The sequence below is a fragment of the Monodon monoceros genome, unplaced genomic scaffold (assembly GCF_005190385.1).
Source record: "Monodon monoceros isolate NGI ecotype Baffin Bay Population unplaced genomic scaffold, NGI_Narwhal_1 Super_Scaffold_7, whole genome shotgun sequence".
Taxonomy (NCBI): domain Eukaryota; kingdom Metazoa; phylum Chordata; class Mammalia; order Artiodactyla; family Monodontidae; genus Monodon; species Monodon monoceros.
The window spans coordinates 94,587,600-94,603,460 of NW_021703784.1; the positions used below are offsets into that span (position 1 = coordinate 94,587,600).

The 15,861-nt window shown below is 47.0% G+C and overlaps 1 protein-coding gene across 10 annotated transcripts in view; it reads right to left on the reverse strand.

Annotated features, from left to right (window-relative positions):
* Nucleotides 1-9,280: 9,280 nt before the first annotated feature.
* Nucleotides 9,281-15,861, reverse strand: part of CELF1 (CUGBP Elav-like family member 1) — a 71,675-nt gene continuing 65,094 nt past the window's right edge. For 5 of the 10 annotated variants that reach the window (XM_029206933.1, XM_029206931.1, XM_029206929.1 and 2 more), the window contains exon 13: nt 9,281-15,774. In XM_029206933.1, the coding sequence (XP_029062766.1) occupies nt 15,647-15,774 (128 nt within the window). In that variant the 3' untranslated portion in view covers nt 9,281-15,646. The remainder of the gene's footprint in view (nt 15,775-15,861) is intronic. The other 5 variants (XM_029206928.1, XM_029206927.1, XM_029206925.1 and 2 more) reach the window with 4 other exon arrangements.

Genomic DNA, 15,861 nt, shown 5'->3' on the forward strand with positions numbered 1-15,861 from the left:
ACAAACATATCTCGTTTTGTTGCACTTTGCAAATATTTCGTTTTTCACAAATTGAAGATTTGTGGCAAACCAGCGTCGAGCAAGTCTATCGGCACCGTTTTTCCAACAACATATGCTCGCTTCTTGTCTCTGTGTCACATTTTGGCGATTCTCTTTTGGCAATTCTCATCATATGTCAAGCTCTTTCATTATTATTATGTTTCTTATGGTGAGGTGCAATCAGTGATCTTTGATGTTACTACAATGACTCACTGAAGGCTCAAAGGATGGTTAGCATTTTTAGCAATAAAAGATTTTTTAGTTTAGGTCTGAACATTGTGTTTTTAGACATAATGCTATTGCACACTTAATAGACTACAATATAGCACAGACATAACTTTTATATGCACTGGGAAACCAAAAACTTCATGTGACTTGCTTTATTGTGATGTTCGCTTTACTGTGGTGGTCCCGGACCAAACCTGCAGTATTTTCGAGGTGTGCCTGTATTCACAAATTTGTACATTGATCAGCACAAATTTCTAATATCAGAACATTTTCATCACCCTGAAAAGAAGTCCTGTGCTCATTAGCAGTCACCCCCCATTCCTTCGTGTTATGGGGTGCTGAATTGTGCCCCCGTTCATATGTTGGTGTTGATATGTAGACCGCACCCCCCAACCTCGTAATGGGCCTTATTGGAGACACCGTCTTTTTTTTGGCTGTGCCACCTGGCTTGTGGGATTTTAGTTCCCTGACCAGGGATCGAACCCGGGCCCTCTGCAGTGAGAGCACGGAGTCCTAACCACTGGACGGCCAGGGAATCTCCTGGAGACACCATCTCTAAAAAGGTAAAATGAGGTCATTAGAGGGGGCCCTGATCCAATATGACTAGTGTCATAAGAAGAGATCAGGACATAGACACACAGAGGAGGAAAAAGAGTGTCATCAACAAGCCAAGGAGAGAGGCCTCAGAATGAAACCCACCCTTTTAACACCTTGATCTCTGACTTCCGGCCTCCAGAACTGTGAGAAAATAAGTTTCTACTGTTTAAGCCCTCCAGTCTGTCGCACAGTGTTACGGTAGCCTGAGCAAACGAATACAACCTCTGCAACCACAATCTACTTTCTATGGACTTGTCTATTCTGGACATTTCATATAAATGGAATCATACAACATATGGCCTTTTGTGACTGGCTTCTTTCACTCAGCATAATGTTTTTAAGGTTCATCTATATTGTAGCATGAATCAGAACTTCATTCCTTTTTATGGCTATATAGTATTCATTGTACTATTCATTGAATAGTATTCAATACACCATTTTGTTTATCCATTCATTAGTCGATGGACATTTGGGTTGTTTCCCTTTTTGGTTATTATGAATAAGGATGCTATAAACATTCATGTACAAGTTTTCACGTGGACACGTTTTCATATGTCTTGGGTATATACCTAGGAGTGGAATTGCTGGGTCACAGGTAACTCTGTGTTCAACTTGTGAGGAACTGCCAACCTGTTTGCCCCAGGCCCTTTGCCCCTCGTGGTCCCTACCCTGACATTCTGCCCAGTTAAGTCCTAGTTGAGGTGGATCAGCTTATTATTACACTCATAGAGAATTACATTCCATTCTGATACAAGATTTACCATATTCATTAATGAGGTTACTGGCTTAGTGTCTGTTTCCCCCACTCAGATGTGTGGGCAGGGACTTCATCTCATTCATCACTGACTATGTCTCCAGAGCAAGACCTGGCACACAGTGGCCACTCAATAAATATGTTAAATTAATGGGGGAAAAAAGGGGAGAAGTGAAAATTTAATTTTGAAATTTAAAGCAACCGCTCCAGGCTTACAGCCGATCTGCCATGTCTGCCTCGTCCTGGGGAAACTGAGTAGAGGCAGAGATGACTTCCTGTTTACTGCGAGCAAAATGGGTCCAGAGTGGGGCAATCTGGGAGTGGGGCGGGGGTGCATGCTCAGCATAGGTCGAGGGGATGGAGGAGGGGCCCTTGGGACTCGACAAGGATACCGGGACGCCCCAGGGGACGTGCTCTTGAACCGGGACCACAGGAAGCTGGGAAAGCGGGGGAGAGTCGGGGAGCCACTGACACAGGAGAGTTGGCTGGGATCTTCCTCTCAGCTGGGAAGGTGGGTCCTGGGTTGAAGTTAACCTCCAGAGGGGAAGGAAGCTGGGCACACAGGGCAAGTGCTGAAGAGCCAGCAGATTCTCTCCCATTTGTAGACCAGATATAGTCCAGCCACGAGTTTGAGTCGAGTCTTTGACAGGAGGGAAGGGAGGTGGGCAGTTTGCCTCAGCATCCCAAAGGAATCTGGAACCACAGCCTTACGGGTACCTGGGAACGCGAATGATTGCAAAACTCAAAAACTTGACAGTTTCCTCTGCCCCAGAGTCAGCAATTTGCTGACCACTGCACACAGTTAGGTCAAGGTCATGCTCCTTTAGGGCAAGGGTGTGGTCTTTGTACCACCAGCACCTGCACAGCCCCTGGCAAAGTGTGAGGAAACCAACAGAAGTGTAACAACTAACATTTCCTAAGCTGAGCATTTCTTCCAGTTTACAGATAACTGGGAGGCACACAGAGGTAAAGCGACCTGCCCAAGAACACACTGTGACCTAGAGACAGAGCAGGGACTGAACCCAAGCAGTGTGACTCTAGTGGTCCTACTCTTAACCATGATACTGTCCCGGAAAAGAGGAGAGGGAGAAAAGTGAAGGGGAACTGGACAGCCGTCTTCAGGAATCATAGTGATTTTCATCGGACACACCCAAGCCCACTGGGAATGCTGTCCAAGGCTCTGGCCTGGGTGAGCAGAAGAAATGTATACAAAGAAGGCTAAGGAAAAGGTGAACGGAATCAGGCCTTGCTCACCGAAGCCCAGCAATGAAGGCTGACAAAAGGCCCCCAGAACCGGGAGGGCGAGTCACAAAATGAGTCTCTTCTGGGCCACTTAACCTCACAGGGCCACGGGACAGCAGGAGCCTGGGGGCTTGTTCCAAGTGCCCGCTGTGTCAGGTACCAGCTACGCGGCCTGGTACACTTTAGATTCCCGTTTTATAATCGAAAGTAGAAAATGAAGTTTGGGCCTGAAGCAGGGCTCACAATCTGGCATTCAAGGGCTGATGATTTCCACGTTGGTTGGCTACACTTGTTATCTGGGAGATTTCATATAAGAATCAGCATTTCCTGCTTCTGTCGAAGACTGGAAGCTCAGTCAATCCCCAGGCCCATGAGTCTGCATGTCAACCAGTCAAGTGGTTGGTGTCTGGTCTCAAGAGACCAAGAATGTCTCTCGTTCGCCCAGTCCCCACCTCTTGCTATTCTTGCCTTGACACTGAGCCAACTGTCACTTGTCATCTTAGATCGGCCTCCTTTCGCAGGCTTGCCTCACCTGCCTGGCCCCTGCATTTATAGCCCCTGCACAACAAATGTAACTGGAGGGGACAGTCCCAGGCCCCTTCTGCCAAGATTAGCGGGATCCTTGGGACATCTGTCCCTCTCGACAAATTCATTTTCCTAGTTGTAAATGGAGCTTTACCTTTCTGTCAAAATTTCTGTGAAAACCAAATGAGACGATAAAATAAGAACTTGCTTTGAAAACAAGATGTTGCACTAATGCCCCTCTAATGGACCTCCTGAGCCTTCCTTGAATTGGCTCTTACAGTTTATAGTAGTGAAAAATCTAGAAATAACCTGTGTCCAATAGGACAGTCGTTGAGAAACCATGAAATGCTATGTAGTCTCTAAAAGTGAAAATGGTAGATTTCCAGTGTACATGTCCAGATGGAAGGGTGCCCGTGACAAAGTAACTGAAAAAAAAAATGCAAACATTCTGTACATTAAGGCATGATCTCATTTTTATTAGCAAGCATCATTATATGTGTACATATTTTTGTATATAGAGAGAAATTCTGGAAGCGTACTCCCCCATCTGTTTGACAGTTATCAATGGGCTATGGGATGGGGAAATGCTCACTGTTAACTCTGATGTACTTAGGGTCGTTAGCGACTTGAATGAGCATGTCTGCCAAGGGTGGCAGTGTGCTAAACGTTGGAGGCACTCTCTCATCTTCCCAGCCCTGCTGGGTGGGTGTTTTCATTTCCATTTGGCAGGTGAGGAATCTGAGGCTGAATCAAGTCACCTGCCCAAGGTCACACAGCTGGTATTATAATCAGATTAAGACCCCTAAACACAAGCTTTCCCACCACACGCTAAGTCCTCGTCTATAACATTATGTTTTGGAAAAAAAAAACCCTCAAACCTTAAAATAACTTAAAAAAATAAAAGCCATTGTGTCATGTAAGCCCCAGGCTCTGGGCACTCTCCACTTCAGGAATGACCAGGCTGGTGGCGCTCTCAGGGCTGGAGGACCACACGTAGGTTCCCCTCCACCAATTTCCTCACGGGGCAGGAAGCTGTATTAGCAGAATTCTTGTAAAGTGGCTCTAACGGACTTGGCCATCATTTGTTTCACAGCCACTGAGGGCCTACAGAGAATCTGGGTACTGGCTGGTAGCTAGTAATCTATAAACAGGTGTGAAAATAAGTTATTCCCTTTCTTTCTGGAGTGGATGGAAATTTCTAAATAAAACTCGAATGTAATGTAGTTGGGGAAAAAAGCATGTCCGGAAGCTCTTGGACAAAAGCAACTGCCATCTTTTGATATTTAGTTGTTCATTTACTCACTCATTAAACGTCTCCTTGATGCTTATTATCTACCAGCCCCTAAGGCTCTTGTGAAGAACAATACTTACATGGTTCCTGCCTTCATGAAGCTCCACTCTAAAGGTGGAATTTAAACCAGGGCCCCCAAGGTCCACCATTCACTCCCAGAGGAATATGCTCTGCAGGAGTCAGGGTGACCTGGGTTAAAATCCAACTCTCTGGGCTTCCTGGTGGCGCAGTGGTTGAGAGTCCGCCTGTCGATGCAAGGAACACGGATTCGTGCCCCGGTCCGGGAGGATCCCACGTGCCGCGGAGCGGCTGGGCCCGTAAGCCATGGCCGCTGAGCCTGCGCATCCGGAGCCTGTGCTCCGCAACAGGAGAGGCCACAGCAGTGAGAGGCCCGCGTACCGCAAAAAACCCCCACAAAAAACCAAAAAAACCCACACCAGACCTGGATGCTTTAAGTGGGCAAATTGTATAGTGTGTGAATTATACCTCAATCAGACAGTACAGAAACACCCAAAACTTCAGGAGGCCTCAGGTCACTGGGACCCTGCCTGGGGGGATGGGGGTGTGGGGAGGGAAGCAGGGCCAAGGTCCTATAGACTTGGCTGCAGGAGTGTCAGGACAGCCGTTCCCGGATGAAATGTGTTCATTTCCCCATCCCAAGATCTGACTTTGATTGAAAAGAACAACAGTCCTCTCAACAGCTGGAGCCTTTACCAGGAAAGAGAAAGCCAATGTATGCAGAAGAAATTAAACACCAGATGGTGGCGGGGGCGGGGGGGGGGTTAGAAAGGACTCCCCAGAGAGAAGGAAAGAGCTTGAAAAAGGCAGAAGGTGCAAAAAAAAGCCATCTATGATCCCTCCTGGAAGGACAATGTTATCAGACATTAGTTTGACATTCCCAGAGGTGAAGGAACAAACTTGCTCTTTCATTTCCTTCCTGATGGCTTTTCTTCATCAGGGACTGAGATGCTCAAGTGAGCACAGCATGTAAAGTACCTGGGAGAGTTAGGGAGGCCATGTACTGACCGAGAAAGCCAGTATGCCGGGAACCAGGAGTGTGGCAATTAGGTGCCTAAGGAATCTATTCAAAGATAAAAGGTGACTGCATGTGCGTTTTTAGAAGAAATAGTTTAAGACACAGATATATGATTATAAAGATGCACAAGTCTAAATTCTGAGGTTAAAAATAGTACCTTTGGCATAGTCCCTTTTTTTGGTAAATTTGGTAAAGAGAAACAACAGCCTTTAAGTATGATGTTAAACTGGAAGATATTCAAATTGTACTTAACATCCTTTTTTTTTTTTTTTCTGGCCGCACCACACAGCATGTGGGATTTTAGCTCCCTGACCAGGGATCGAGCCTGTGTCCCTGGCACTGGAAGCGCACAGTCTTAACCACTGGACCCCCAGGGAAGTCCTCATTCTATTTTTATATCAAGTTCTATCTCAGGAATACAGGAGTCCTAAGACGAAGATCTACCACCTCAATCGTGAGTTACAGAACATCTGTGCTAAGTGGGAGACAATCTCTGGTTCAACCACCCTCTACTCACAGAGGAAACAGGTACGGGAAGGGAGTCCATGCGGAAGTCCCTGACTCTCCACCCTGACCCAATTCCCCAAAGTGTGAAACAGATCTCTTTGAGAAGCCACCCCATGGACATTTTATACATACTGGTTATGCAGCTTAATGTGTATTTTATTTTGGCCGCACCGCTAGGCATGCGGGATCTTAGTTCCCCAACCAGGGATCGAACCCGTGCCCCCTGCAGTGGAAGTGTGGAGTCTTAACCACTGGACTGTCAGGGAAGTCCCTTAATGTGTACTTTATTTTACATTTTTAAAATGTTTATTTATCTTTGGCTGAGTTGGGTCTTCGTTGCTGTGCACGGGATTTCTCTAGCTGCAGTGAGCGGGGTCTACTCTTCGTTGTGGTGCGTGGGCTTCTCATTGCAGTGGCTTCTCTTGTTGCAGAGCACGGGCTCTAGGCGTGTGGGCTTCACTAGTTGTGGCACGCGGGCTCAGCAGTTGTGGCACATGGGCCCAGTTGCTCCGCGGGCATGTGGGATCTTCCCAGACCAGGGCTCGAACCTGTGTCCCCTGCATTGGCAGGCGGATTCTTAACCACTGTGCCACCAGGGAAGCCCCAATGTGTATTTTTAAATAATGTGTATTCTACAATTAGGACACCAAACTTGTAACTTTACAAATACTAATGGTCAGAATGAGGTGAAATTATAAAAGGTGGATTTCAAGTTGATTTAAAACATTAGGTGGTGATGGTTGTATAACACTGAATGTACTAAATGTCACTGAACTGTTTACTTAAAAATGGTTAAAATAGAAAATTGCTATATGTATTTTTACCACAATGCAAAAAAAAAAGAATTAAAATAAACACGAGGTAAAGAACAGCTTCGGTGGCAACAGATCTAGGAAAGAACTGTGTGGCAGGAGTGACGTTTAAGAAGCACTCCAGTCCTCACGGGAAGTGGCACCTTGCAGGAGCACTATGACAACTTGGAGCACTGAGTTACCCCTTTAGCACCGAGACAGTCACTCTGAGGACAAAGCTGAAATGATGCACCACCAAGGGAGCCACAGAGTTGTAGGCTCCCTTCCCTAGAGCCTAGAGGACAGCATGCAAACCGTGTGTGATGAGACTGTGTAGGTTAACTAAAGCACACCGATTTGCTTTTACAGAGTTACTTCTCCTTGGGAGTAGTTAAGAGAAAGGGCTTGGAAGTCAGGCAGACCTGGTTTGACTCTCAGTGCACACCACTTTCCAGGAGCAACCCAATTTCTTTTTAGTTTGATCCCAGTCTTATTTTTAAAATGTGTGTAGGAAAAAGACTTAATGAAATCTAATAGTAACTTTGGACACAGGGGAACAAGGTCGTGAGGGAAGGAGGTCTTGGTGTGCTGCCGCCATTTCTTCTGCCTTCAGTCTCTGCGCCTGGGATAGAGCATCTGGAGGTTCACAACCTCTGTGGTCCGTAGGAGCCACTAAGAGGAGAGTCCAGGGAAGAATCTGCCATTTTCAGTGGAAGACAAGTGGCGGTTACTGGCTATGATGATTTTGTACTTTGGATCTCGATTTACTGCACCTTTCTTGATAGTAAGACACCAACTGCTTAAAAAATAATCCATGAGGGAATTCCCTGGCAGTCCAGTGGTTAGGACTCCGCGCTTTCACTGCCGAGGACCTGGGGCTCAATCCCTGGTGCGGGGCCTAAGATCCCACAAGCCCTTGGGTGGGGGGGTGGGGGCGGGGGGCGGGGAATCCATGAGACAGATATGAAGAAGAGCATTTTAAGAGGTGCACTCTCTTTGAAAAAAGGATCAAACTGTTGAACTCAACATACTAGATACGTCTGTAAATAAACTTATGGCATAAAAAAATAGTAACTTTAGTTATTTTTGGGGGGGGGATTAATGTTTTTTAAACAACCCGATTTTTTTTTTCAAATAAAGTATTTTTATTATTTTTATTTATTTGGCCATGCCATGCAGCATGCAGGTTATTATCTGAGTTCCCCGACCAGAGGGATCAAACCGTGCCCCCTGCAGTGGAAGCACGGAGTCTTAACCACTGGACCACCACGGGATTCCACAACCCAGTTTCTTTTAACCTCAGTTTGCTCATCTGCTAAATGGGGATGAAAACTGTAGCTCCCTCCCAGGGGCGTTATAAAGACTAGAGCATATAATGTGTATCGAGTGTTTCCCACAGCACTAGGATGGTGGTGAACAGTCAGTGAACATTAGCTAGGACAATTACTGCATAAACATTTCATGGGCTAGTACCCAGTACAACCCCCACTGGAAAATGCTACTCCAGACACACCCCACACAGAGCGACTCTGATGAGAAGGTTGAGGCCTGGCCCACCCACAGGCCATTGCTGGTTGCATGCCCCTAGACAGGCGCCAGCTTCACAAAGACTGGCCTCCTGGAGGGTGAGGATGGCAGTGGCAGGTAAGGAGCAGACAAACTTATAATTCAGCCAGAGGGCCTGGGACTCCTGGCCCAGGGGCTGACTAAATCTGCAGTTCACAGAGGTTTGAGGAGGCCCAAGTATGGGCCTCACTCAGAGAGTGACCTAGAATTACTGAGTTGTAAACCCAAGAAATCTTAGAAATGCCCTTCTGTGACCCTGTTCTGAGGTCCAAATGAGGGGAAAGGAGCTGCAGCACTTTGGTCTGGAGTGCTGAAGACCTAGAGAGGAAGAGCCCCACGCTCTGGGCCTCAGTGCTCGCTGGCTGCCTCCCCAGGCGCAGGAACTCCACAGCAGGAAGGGACGCGCACTCACAGGTCTGGGCTAGCTCTGCAAGGTGGCAGCCACTCCTGGCAACAGAAGCACAAAAATGAAGGCTGCCAAAAAACTTTAAAGCGCCTCCCTATTAGCGGGGATGCTGAGAAGAATGCAGGATGATAGAGAAGGCAGTTTTCTGGAAGAAATTCTCTTTCGGGAGCCTGGGGTGGCCCCACTGCATGTTAACAGGTAATTCCGGGGCGCCCACCCCTTCTTCAGGAGTGCCGCCGACCCCTCCAGCCCCCGGCTGCCACCTACCCCAACAATCAGTAACTCTGAAGACAACGTCAGTTCTTCTCAAACAGTTTAATAGCAAATAAACAAAGGAAGGTACCACACTTGGCAGATACAAAATGACTTTTTGTCCGTGTGTCTGTGCAATTAAAACAGATTTAGGTTCCCCATTGGGACAAAAGGAAAAACACACAGAAAAGGAAGGAGATTCCTTTTAGACACATACTCCCTTGCTCGAAACTGGTAACAATTTTTTTTCTTTTTTAATCCACTACACAAACTCTGTGATCAGGTCAGAAAAGCGACAAGGGCTCTTCTTGCCTTTTTTTTTAAAACCATTAAAGTAAAATTCATAATTTTCTACATAGTACAACACAAGTTCACACAAAAAAGACATTTTCTTTTGCAAATCAAAACAGGAAAGAAAGGAAAAGCTCAAACAAGGTAAAGAAAAAGCATTTCTACGGCTGAATCACGACTTTGAGTTGATTGAATCCCATTGTTGCTGCAGAACAGACTGTGCGTTTGGTCATAGTGGCAATTTTTTTCTCTTCACATTGTGAAATCACTTTACATTGTTTTCTAGTAGAAAAGGCAAAAAACTGTACAAAACCCCTAGTGTTAAATACAACGTTTGTACCAATAAAAAACTCACACAGGTTTGTCTCCAAAATGTAAAGTTTCTTTTTTTTTTTTCTTTTTAAATTATTCACAAAAAGCAGCTGGAAATCAGAAAGGCAGCTGCCGCTCCAGGGTCTCAAATCCATTAAAACCACCACAGAACAATTAAAACAGAGAGAGAAAAGGAAAAGGAAACAACGTCCAACGTTTGGCATTTGGTTTTATCCACAGGTTTTCCCAGAGCTCCTCTTGGAATTGAAAGCAAAATATATTGGCAAACATGGGTTCTGAATACACAGGAAGGGGAGCCTCAGCGCCTTCTGCCAAGAGAGGCAGCTCTGTGCAGTCAGACTGTGGGGTGCACGGCAGTCTCGCTCAGGCTGAGGTTCCTGGCCTCTTTCCATCCAATCACCCCTTCGAAGAAATTAAGCAGCCTACCATACACTGGGTCTCCACCTGGCCGCCCTTTCCTTCTAGTAAGAGTGGCTTCAAGCATAATTAATACTAGGCAACCTGACAGGTCCCAGAGCAGAAACTCTGCCGAGATCCCTTCCTTTATCAACTCCAGCATGGATGATGCTAACAGTGCTTCTACCTTCCCACCCCCCTCCCCCCAGTCCCTTGGCTACCCCTCTCCATCCTTCCCTGGAAATCCTACTTCGCAGCTCTCTCACCCACCAGCAGCTTAGGCCTGGGTGGGATCTATCCCAAACTCCTCCCTCTGCAACCTCTTACCTCCACAGATCCATCATGTGACCTCGCATCTCCTCTGACCTCTCCCTCTGCCCTTCACATTCTTACTCAAGTCCCTAAGACCCTGAGGCTGGACGGTGCCACAAGAGAGGAGGGCAAGTTCCCCTCGGGGAACCAAGGAACTGGCTTGCCTGGCACCCAGGGACAGTAGCTATTTGGCTCTTCACCCAATTAAAACAAAACAAAACAAAACAAAACAAAAACAAAAACAAAACCAAACCCGCCCTAACCCCCACCCCACTAGCTGAACGAGAGCCGAGCTGCAGTGAGGAGCCAGTGTGGGGTGGCTGGTGCCCAGGGCTGTAAACAGTGTGAAGACTGTAGTATTGTGCTTGTCACCTAGGAGAAGCGCTGCAGATGTACTGCCACTTCAGGCGCAGACGACCTCCTGCGAGTGGCTAAGAGCGCACTCCTTCTTCGGCGCTGAGGGTGCTCACTAGCCTCTCGCCCACCTACAGCCGCCTTCTGAGTTCTACCTCTGCCCCTGTGCCTCTCTGGACCCCCTTCCCACCCACCTCTGAGCAGAGCAACCGGCCTCCTGAAGGCCCCGCCGAGACCCGGAGGCCATATGAGGTGACAGTCTAAGTGCACAGGCAAACGCTCTAAGGGCAATAGAGGAGAAAGTTGCCACTTCAAAATAAAAATAATACAATCTTGGAAAAAAAAAAATTAACCCCACATCAATTTAAAACAGCTTCTTTGAAACCCTTTTAAATCGGTCAGTTTCTGCACAAACTATAGAAAACAGAGAGGTGAAGGTGATATATACGAAGGTGTGAAGAAACAGCAGGAAACATGCAAAACTTGTTTTTTTCTGGGCATAATCTTAGTAGGAAAGGAAAAAATTCAACACAAAAACAATACAAAAACAAAAAAATCAAAGCATCACATTTTGCTGTGGAGACTGTGGGAAGAAGCATGGAGGTGGGCACAGCAGGGCTGAGGGGGAAGGGGCCAGAGGGCTCTGCAGACTCCCGGCAGGGTTGCTCCAGGGAAGAACCACACAAGAAAAAGGGCTGGCTGCGGCCCAAACTGCAGCCCGTGGTCAAAAACGAAAAAGGGTTCAGGTGTTTTCTGCAGTTGAGAACTCAGAAAAACAAAAATAGGAACACATGCGGTCTCCTCAAGCCCCACAAACTATATCAGCAAAATGTGCTCAGGAGCCTCAAAGGTTTTAGTGACATCTTTTATTTCATTGTTTACTTCAAAGTTGTCTTTAAAACTAAGCACACAGAGAAACAAAGCCTAGAAACAGACTGGCTGTGTGTTCACAGAAATACAAACACCACGCGGTATGTGCTAGTAGGGCTGCTCTGAAGACAATTACAAAGAATTGGAATCACAAAATCAAGTGGTTATCTTATGAAGTTCTAGAAAAATAGATTTTTTTATATTCAAATGCAAGTTTAAATATTTCCCCTTCAGCAGTCGTTCTAGCAAAACCAATTTGGCAGCACAAAAGAAAAAAAAAAAAGGAAAGAAAAAAGAAAAAACAAAGAAAGAAACAAACATAATAAAAATACACGTCAGCATCAAAGGTCAACACAAGGTCAAAGGTGAGAGTTCAAGCATCAGAGAAGCTGAAGAGACAGGGATTTGGACGATGTACTTGACGCCACATCGACATGCTTTAGGCACAACGATGAACAAACGGCAGGAATCTAGAAAAAAAAACAAACCAGAAAGAGGGAGACCCACTGAGTTACACAGAGCAATACATCCAAACGAAGAGAGAGAGAACAGGAACACTCACTGTTGTACAGCCCTGAAATGAGGAGGCGGGCGGGGCAGGGGCTGGGCAATGACAGGGAACTTTTGCACATGCTAACAATGGACACAGGGAAAAGTCAAAAAAGGACATGGAGGACACCAAGAAAACATCCAACTGCCAGAGACAGAGGGAACCTAAGGCTTGGATTTCCCCAGAAGTGCCCAAACACATCCAAAAAGGTCTCTCTGGTGGAGCAGAGCCTCAGCCTCTCCCTCAACTCCTGGTCAAGACTCAGGGAGAAAGTCAAAGCTGCAGGCTGGGGTGGGGAGAATTCTTTAGGGAAGAGGGCCAGGATTTCTCCTCAATCCTATGCGGATGGCCCTTTGTTCCCGGAAATCCAAGCTGTTAGCTTCCACGCAGGCCCTGGCCACTCATGTTGGACCCAGGAGACAGTGTCTGGCTGCATTCAAGGCAAATCACTTTCATGATGAAACCCAAGTAAGAAACAGAACTACAGCAGAAAACACACTTATACACATGAGACCCCCACACAACAGAAAAGGGCTGCTTAAGACTTGACTGCGAGTCTCCACTCTCCAAGCTGACGCTTTCACACCATGAGACTTGTAGGGAAGCAGCTTCTTCACAAAACCATCTTTGGCCTAGGGAGAGAACTGTGCTCAAGGGCAGCACTGCTGTGGGAATTTGCTGGGCGGGGGACAAGAGAACAGAGGGAAGTGCCTGGGCTCATCAGCTGGCCGCTGTGGCAGCCCAGGGCCCTGCTGAGGTGCACGTTTCTTTTAGAAACAAGAACCCACGAGCAGGTATGAAACCTCAGAGTGTGGTATCAAAGTGGGCTGATCACACCTTTACCTTTCATGTCAATAGGGAAGGGGTTTCATAAGGTCCCGGAGCCCAGGGCAAAACCATGTACAAATAATAGTGAACTGGGGGAGGAGGGAGAGAAAGGGAAGAAAGTGGGAAGAAGAGTGGAGTTCTGGGCTTTGGAAAACCCCACAGTGGCCAAGGAGGAAGACAGAACAGGCTAGCGATCACAGCACCGGCAGCACCCTGGGGAGCACAGCTCTCTCCTCCGCCAATTCACAGCATTAACTCCTTCCCCCTCTGGCAGATTAGCTGGGCTGCAAACGGCCACAGAAAGTCAGTAGTTTCAATCATACACAGCACCCTGTGTGTACAACAATCACATTCTGGATTCTACAAAATCCTGGCCTTTTCCAGAGATATAATTTAGGTAATAAATATTCTCCACCCCGGAGCTGTATAAAACTTCTATAAAAATAGAAACGACATTCTTGGTTCCAGCTGGTTGGGATTCAGAACAGCGCCTCCCCAACCTAGCATTTTTTTCTTTTTTTGTTGTCTTTTTTCTTTTTTATTTTTATTTTTTGCATTTATTTAAAAAATCCCATCATGACCCTGGAAGCCTTTGGAACAGTTTTATCCTTGAAACACAGGACACATTTCTCCCAGTGCGTGGAATTCAAGTTTACGTGGTTCAGCTTAAGAAGTACGTTTCATGTTTCTTAGAGGACAACAGACCCAAGTTATCACTATGAGAAGGGAACAGCTGTCCCAGCTTCAATGGGATAATCCAACACCGCCAACTACCTGCACAACAGCAAGACAGTCAATCCTTGTCTGTGGCCCAAATGGACAGCATGACAAGGAGAGAGCCCCCATCTGACTTAATAGCAAACCAACCCCTCTAATCTCACCTCTGCTGCTAGGGGTCAGGACTGATGTTTGTGAGGTTTAAGATCCCAGGGACCCAGCCCCTGGCCTTGGCTAAAGATCGTATATTAACAGGGCCACCTCTGCCCAGGTACACATTCCCAACAGCGTGTCCTTTCTGGTTCTCCACCCCTGCAGCATTTCTGGGAGCAGAGGCAGAGCCCAGAGGCTGTGTGGGTCACAGGCAAGGGCTGCAGTGAGACCTGTGGGAGGCAGCAGGGAGCTAACTGTAAGCACGAGGACAAAAACGAACATGGTGATGCTGAGGTAAATGAACACTAAATCCATATGGAGGTTGTAAACGTCCTGTTGTCTCCTCTGTCGCCAAGAGCAGAAGATGGGGCTGGAGCGGGCAGAAGAGGGGCCTGCCTCCGTTTTGACACTACATCTGGGACATCTCAACCAAGGAGGCAAACATGGATTTCTTAATCCTTTTAAGTACTGAGTGCTGGCCACTGGCAAACGCAGCACTGGCTTAAAGGGACCTTATGATTCAGGTACACCAAGAAGCAGGCTCCTCCTCCCCCAGCTTGATGGCTTTTGATCACTCTGCTCAGGAGAGGCGCTCCCTTCAACTAGATGCTGTAAGCCCTTCTTGGATCTACCCTCGTGAGAAACCTGTGGCTGGGGATGGAAGAGACATTCCTCGCTGTGGTCAACTATAAAGAAGAGACCAGACAGTGTCTTCCCCAGAGGCCTTCTTTAAACGGACCTGGTAGAAATGGCCACGGTCTAATAGTTTGGTGTTGAAATAAACTAAAAACGATCTCTTTGACCGGCTGCTGCTTCCTAACAGCCACCAGCCAGGAGGGCAGGGCCAATCCAACACCAATGGCTGGCTGGGAAAGCTGGTAATGGGTGATATATCCCTGCTTTTTGCATATGTCAGGCTAATTTAACAGGTGCTTTATTTCCAGAGACTTGTTAGTCCCTTCTTAGGAAAGAAGGGCAGAAATCCCAGACAAGAATCTAAAAAATAGGTGGCAAGAACTCAGTATTTCCACAGAAGGCAGCTATGGAGGAGTTTTAGCCTCCAGCTCCCAGGGCTGCTGGGTGTCAAGTCACTCTCACTCTCCAAAGCCAACCCCACCTCCTCCACCCCCCAAAAGCTCTTGGATGTCAGTTCTCATTTCACCCACTCTCGTGCTCAGGAAGATTCTGGGGGTCAATTTTTTGTTTCACTCAGTCCTCTCTCTTCGGGTAGTTTGGGGCAAATTCTGATCTTCTTTTTTAATGTTTCTCCATTCCCCCTCCTCCCCCAGGGCAGTTTGATGTTGGTCCTTCTCAACACACTGGTTACAAACACAGCAAACTTTTAAATAAAGAAAAAAAAACTCAGGATATGGCACCTAAACTCCAAAGTAAAACACTGGAAACCAAAGCACAAACTTGTCCTCTGTACGAAGCGAAATTCCCACAGAAGGCAGTAGCCGAGTCTTCAGGGCAAGCTGTGCCTGCGAGAGTGGCAGGGATCAGGGTCCAGGGCTGTCAACACACAGCCTTAGGGCTTCGAATCATTAAGGGTGCTCCTCCCCCACTTACCAGAAGACCCTCTCACTCCAGTCTCAGAGGGGAGCACGCTCAGTAGGGCTTGCTGTCATTCTTCGAACGTTTGAGCTGCACTTTAAGCCGCTTCATGCCAATCTGAAAGCCGTTCATGGACTGGATGGCAGCTTGAGCCGAAACAGGATTGTCGTAACTTACAAAACCTGTGTGTCCAAGCAGAAACCTAGGTGAGGGGCATAACGAGGCAGGAAGATTCTCAATCTTCCTTATGCAAGAGATACCTTATGAGC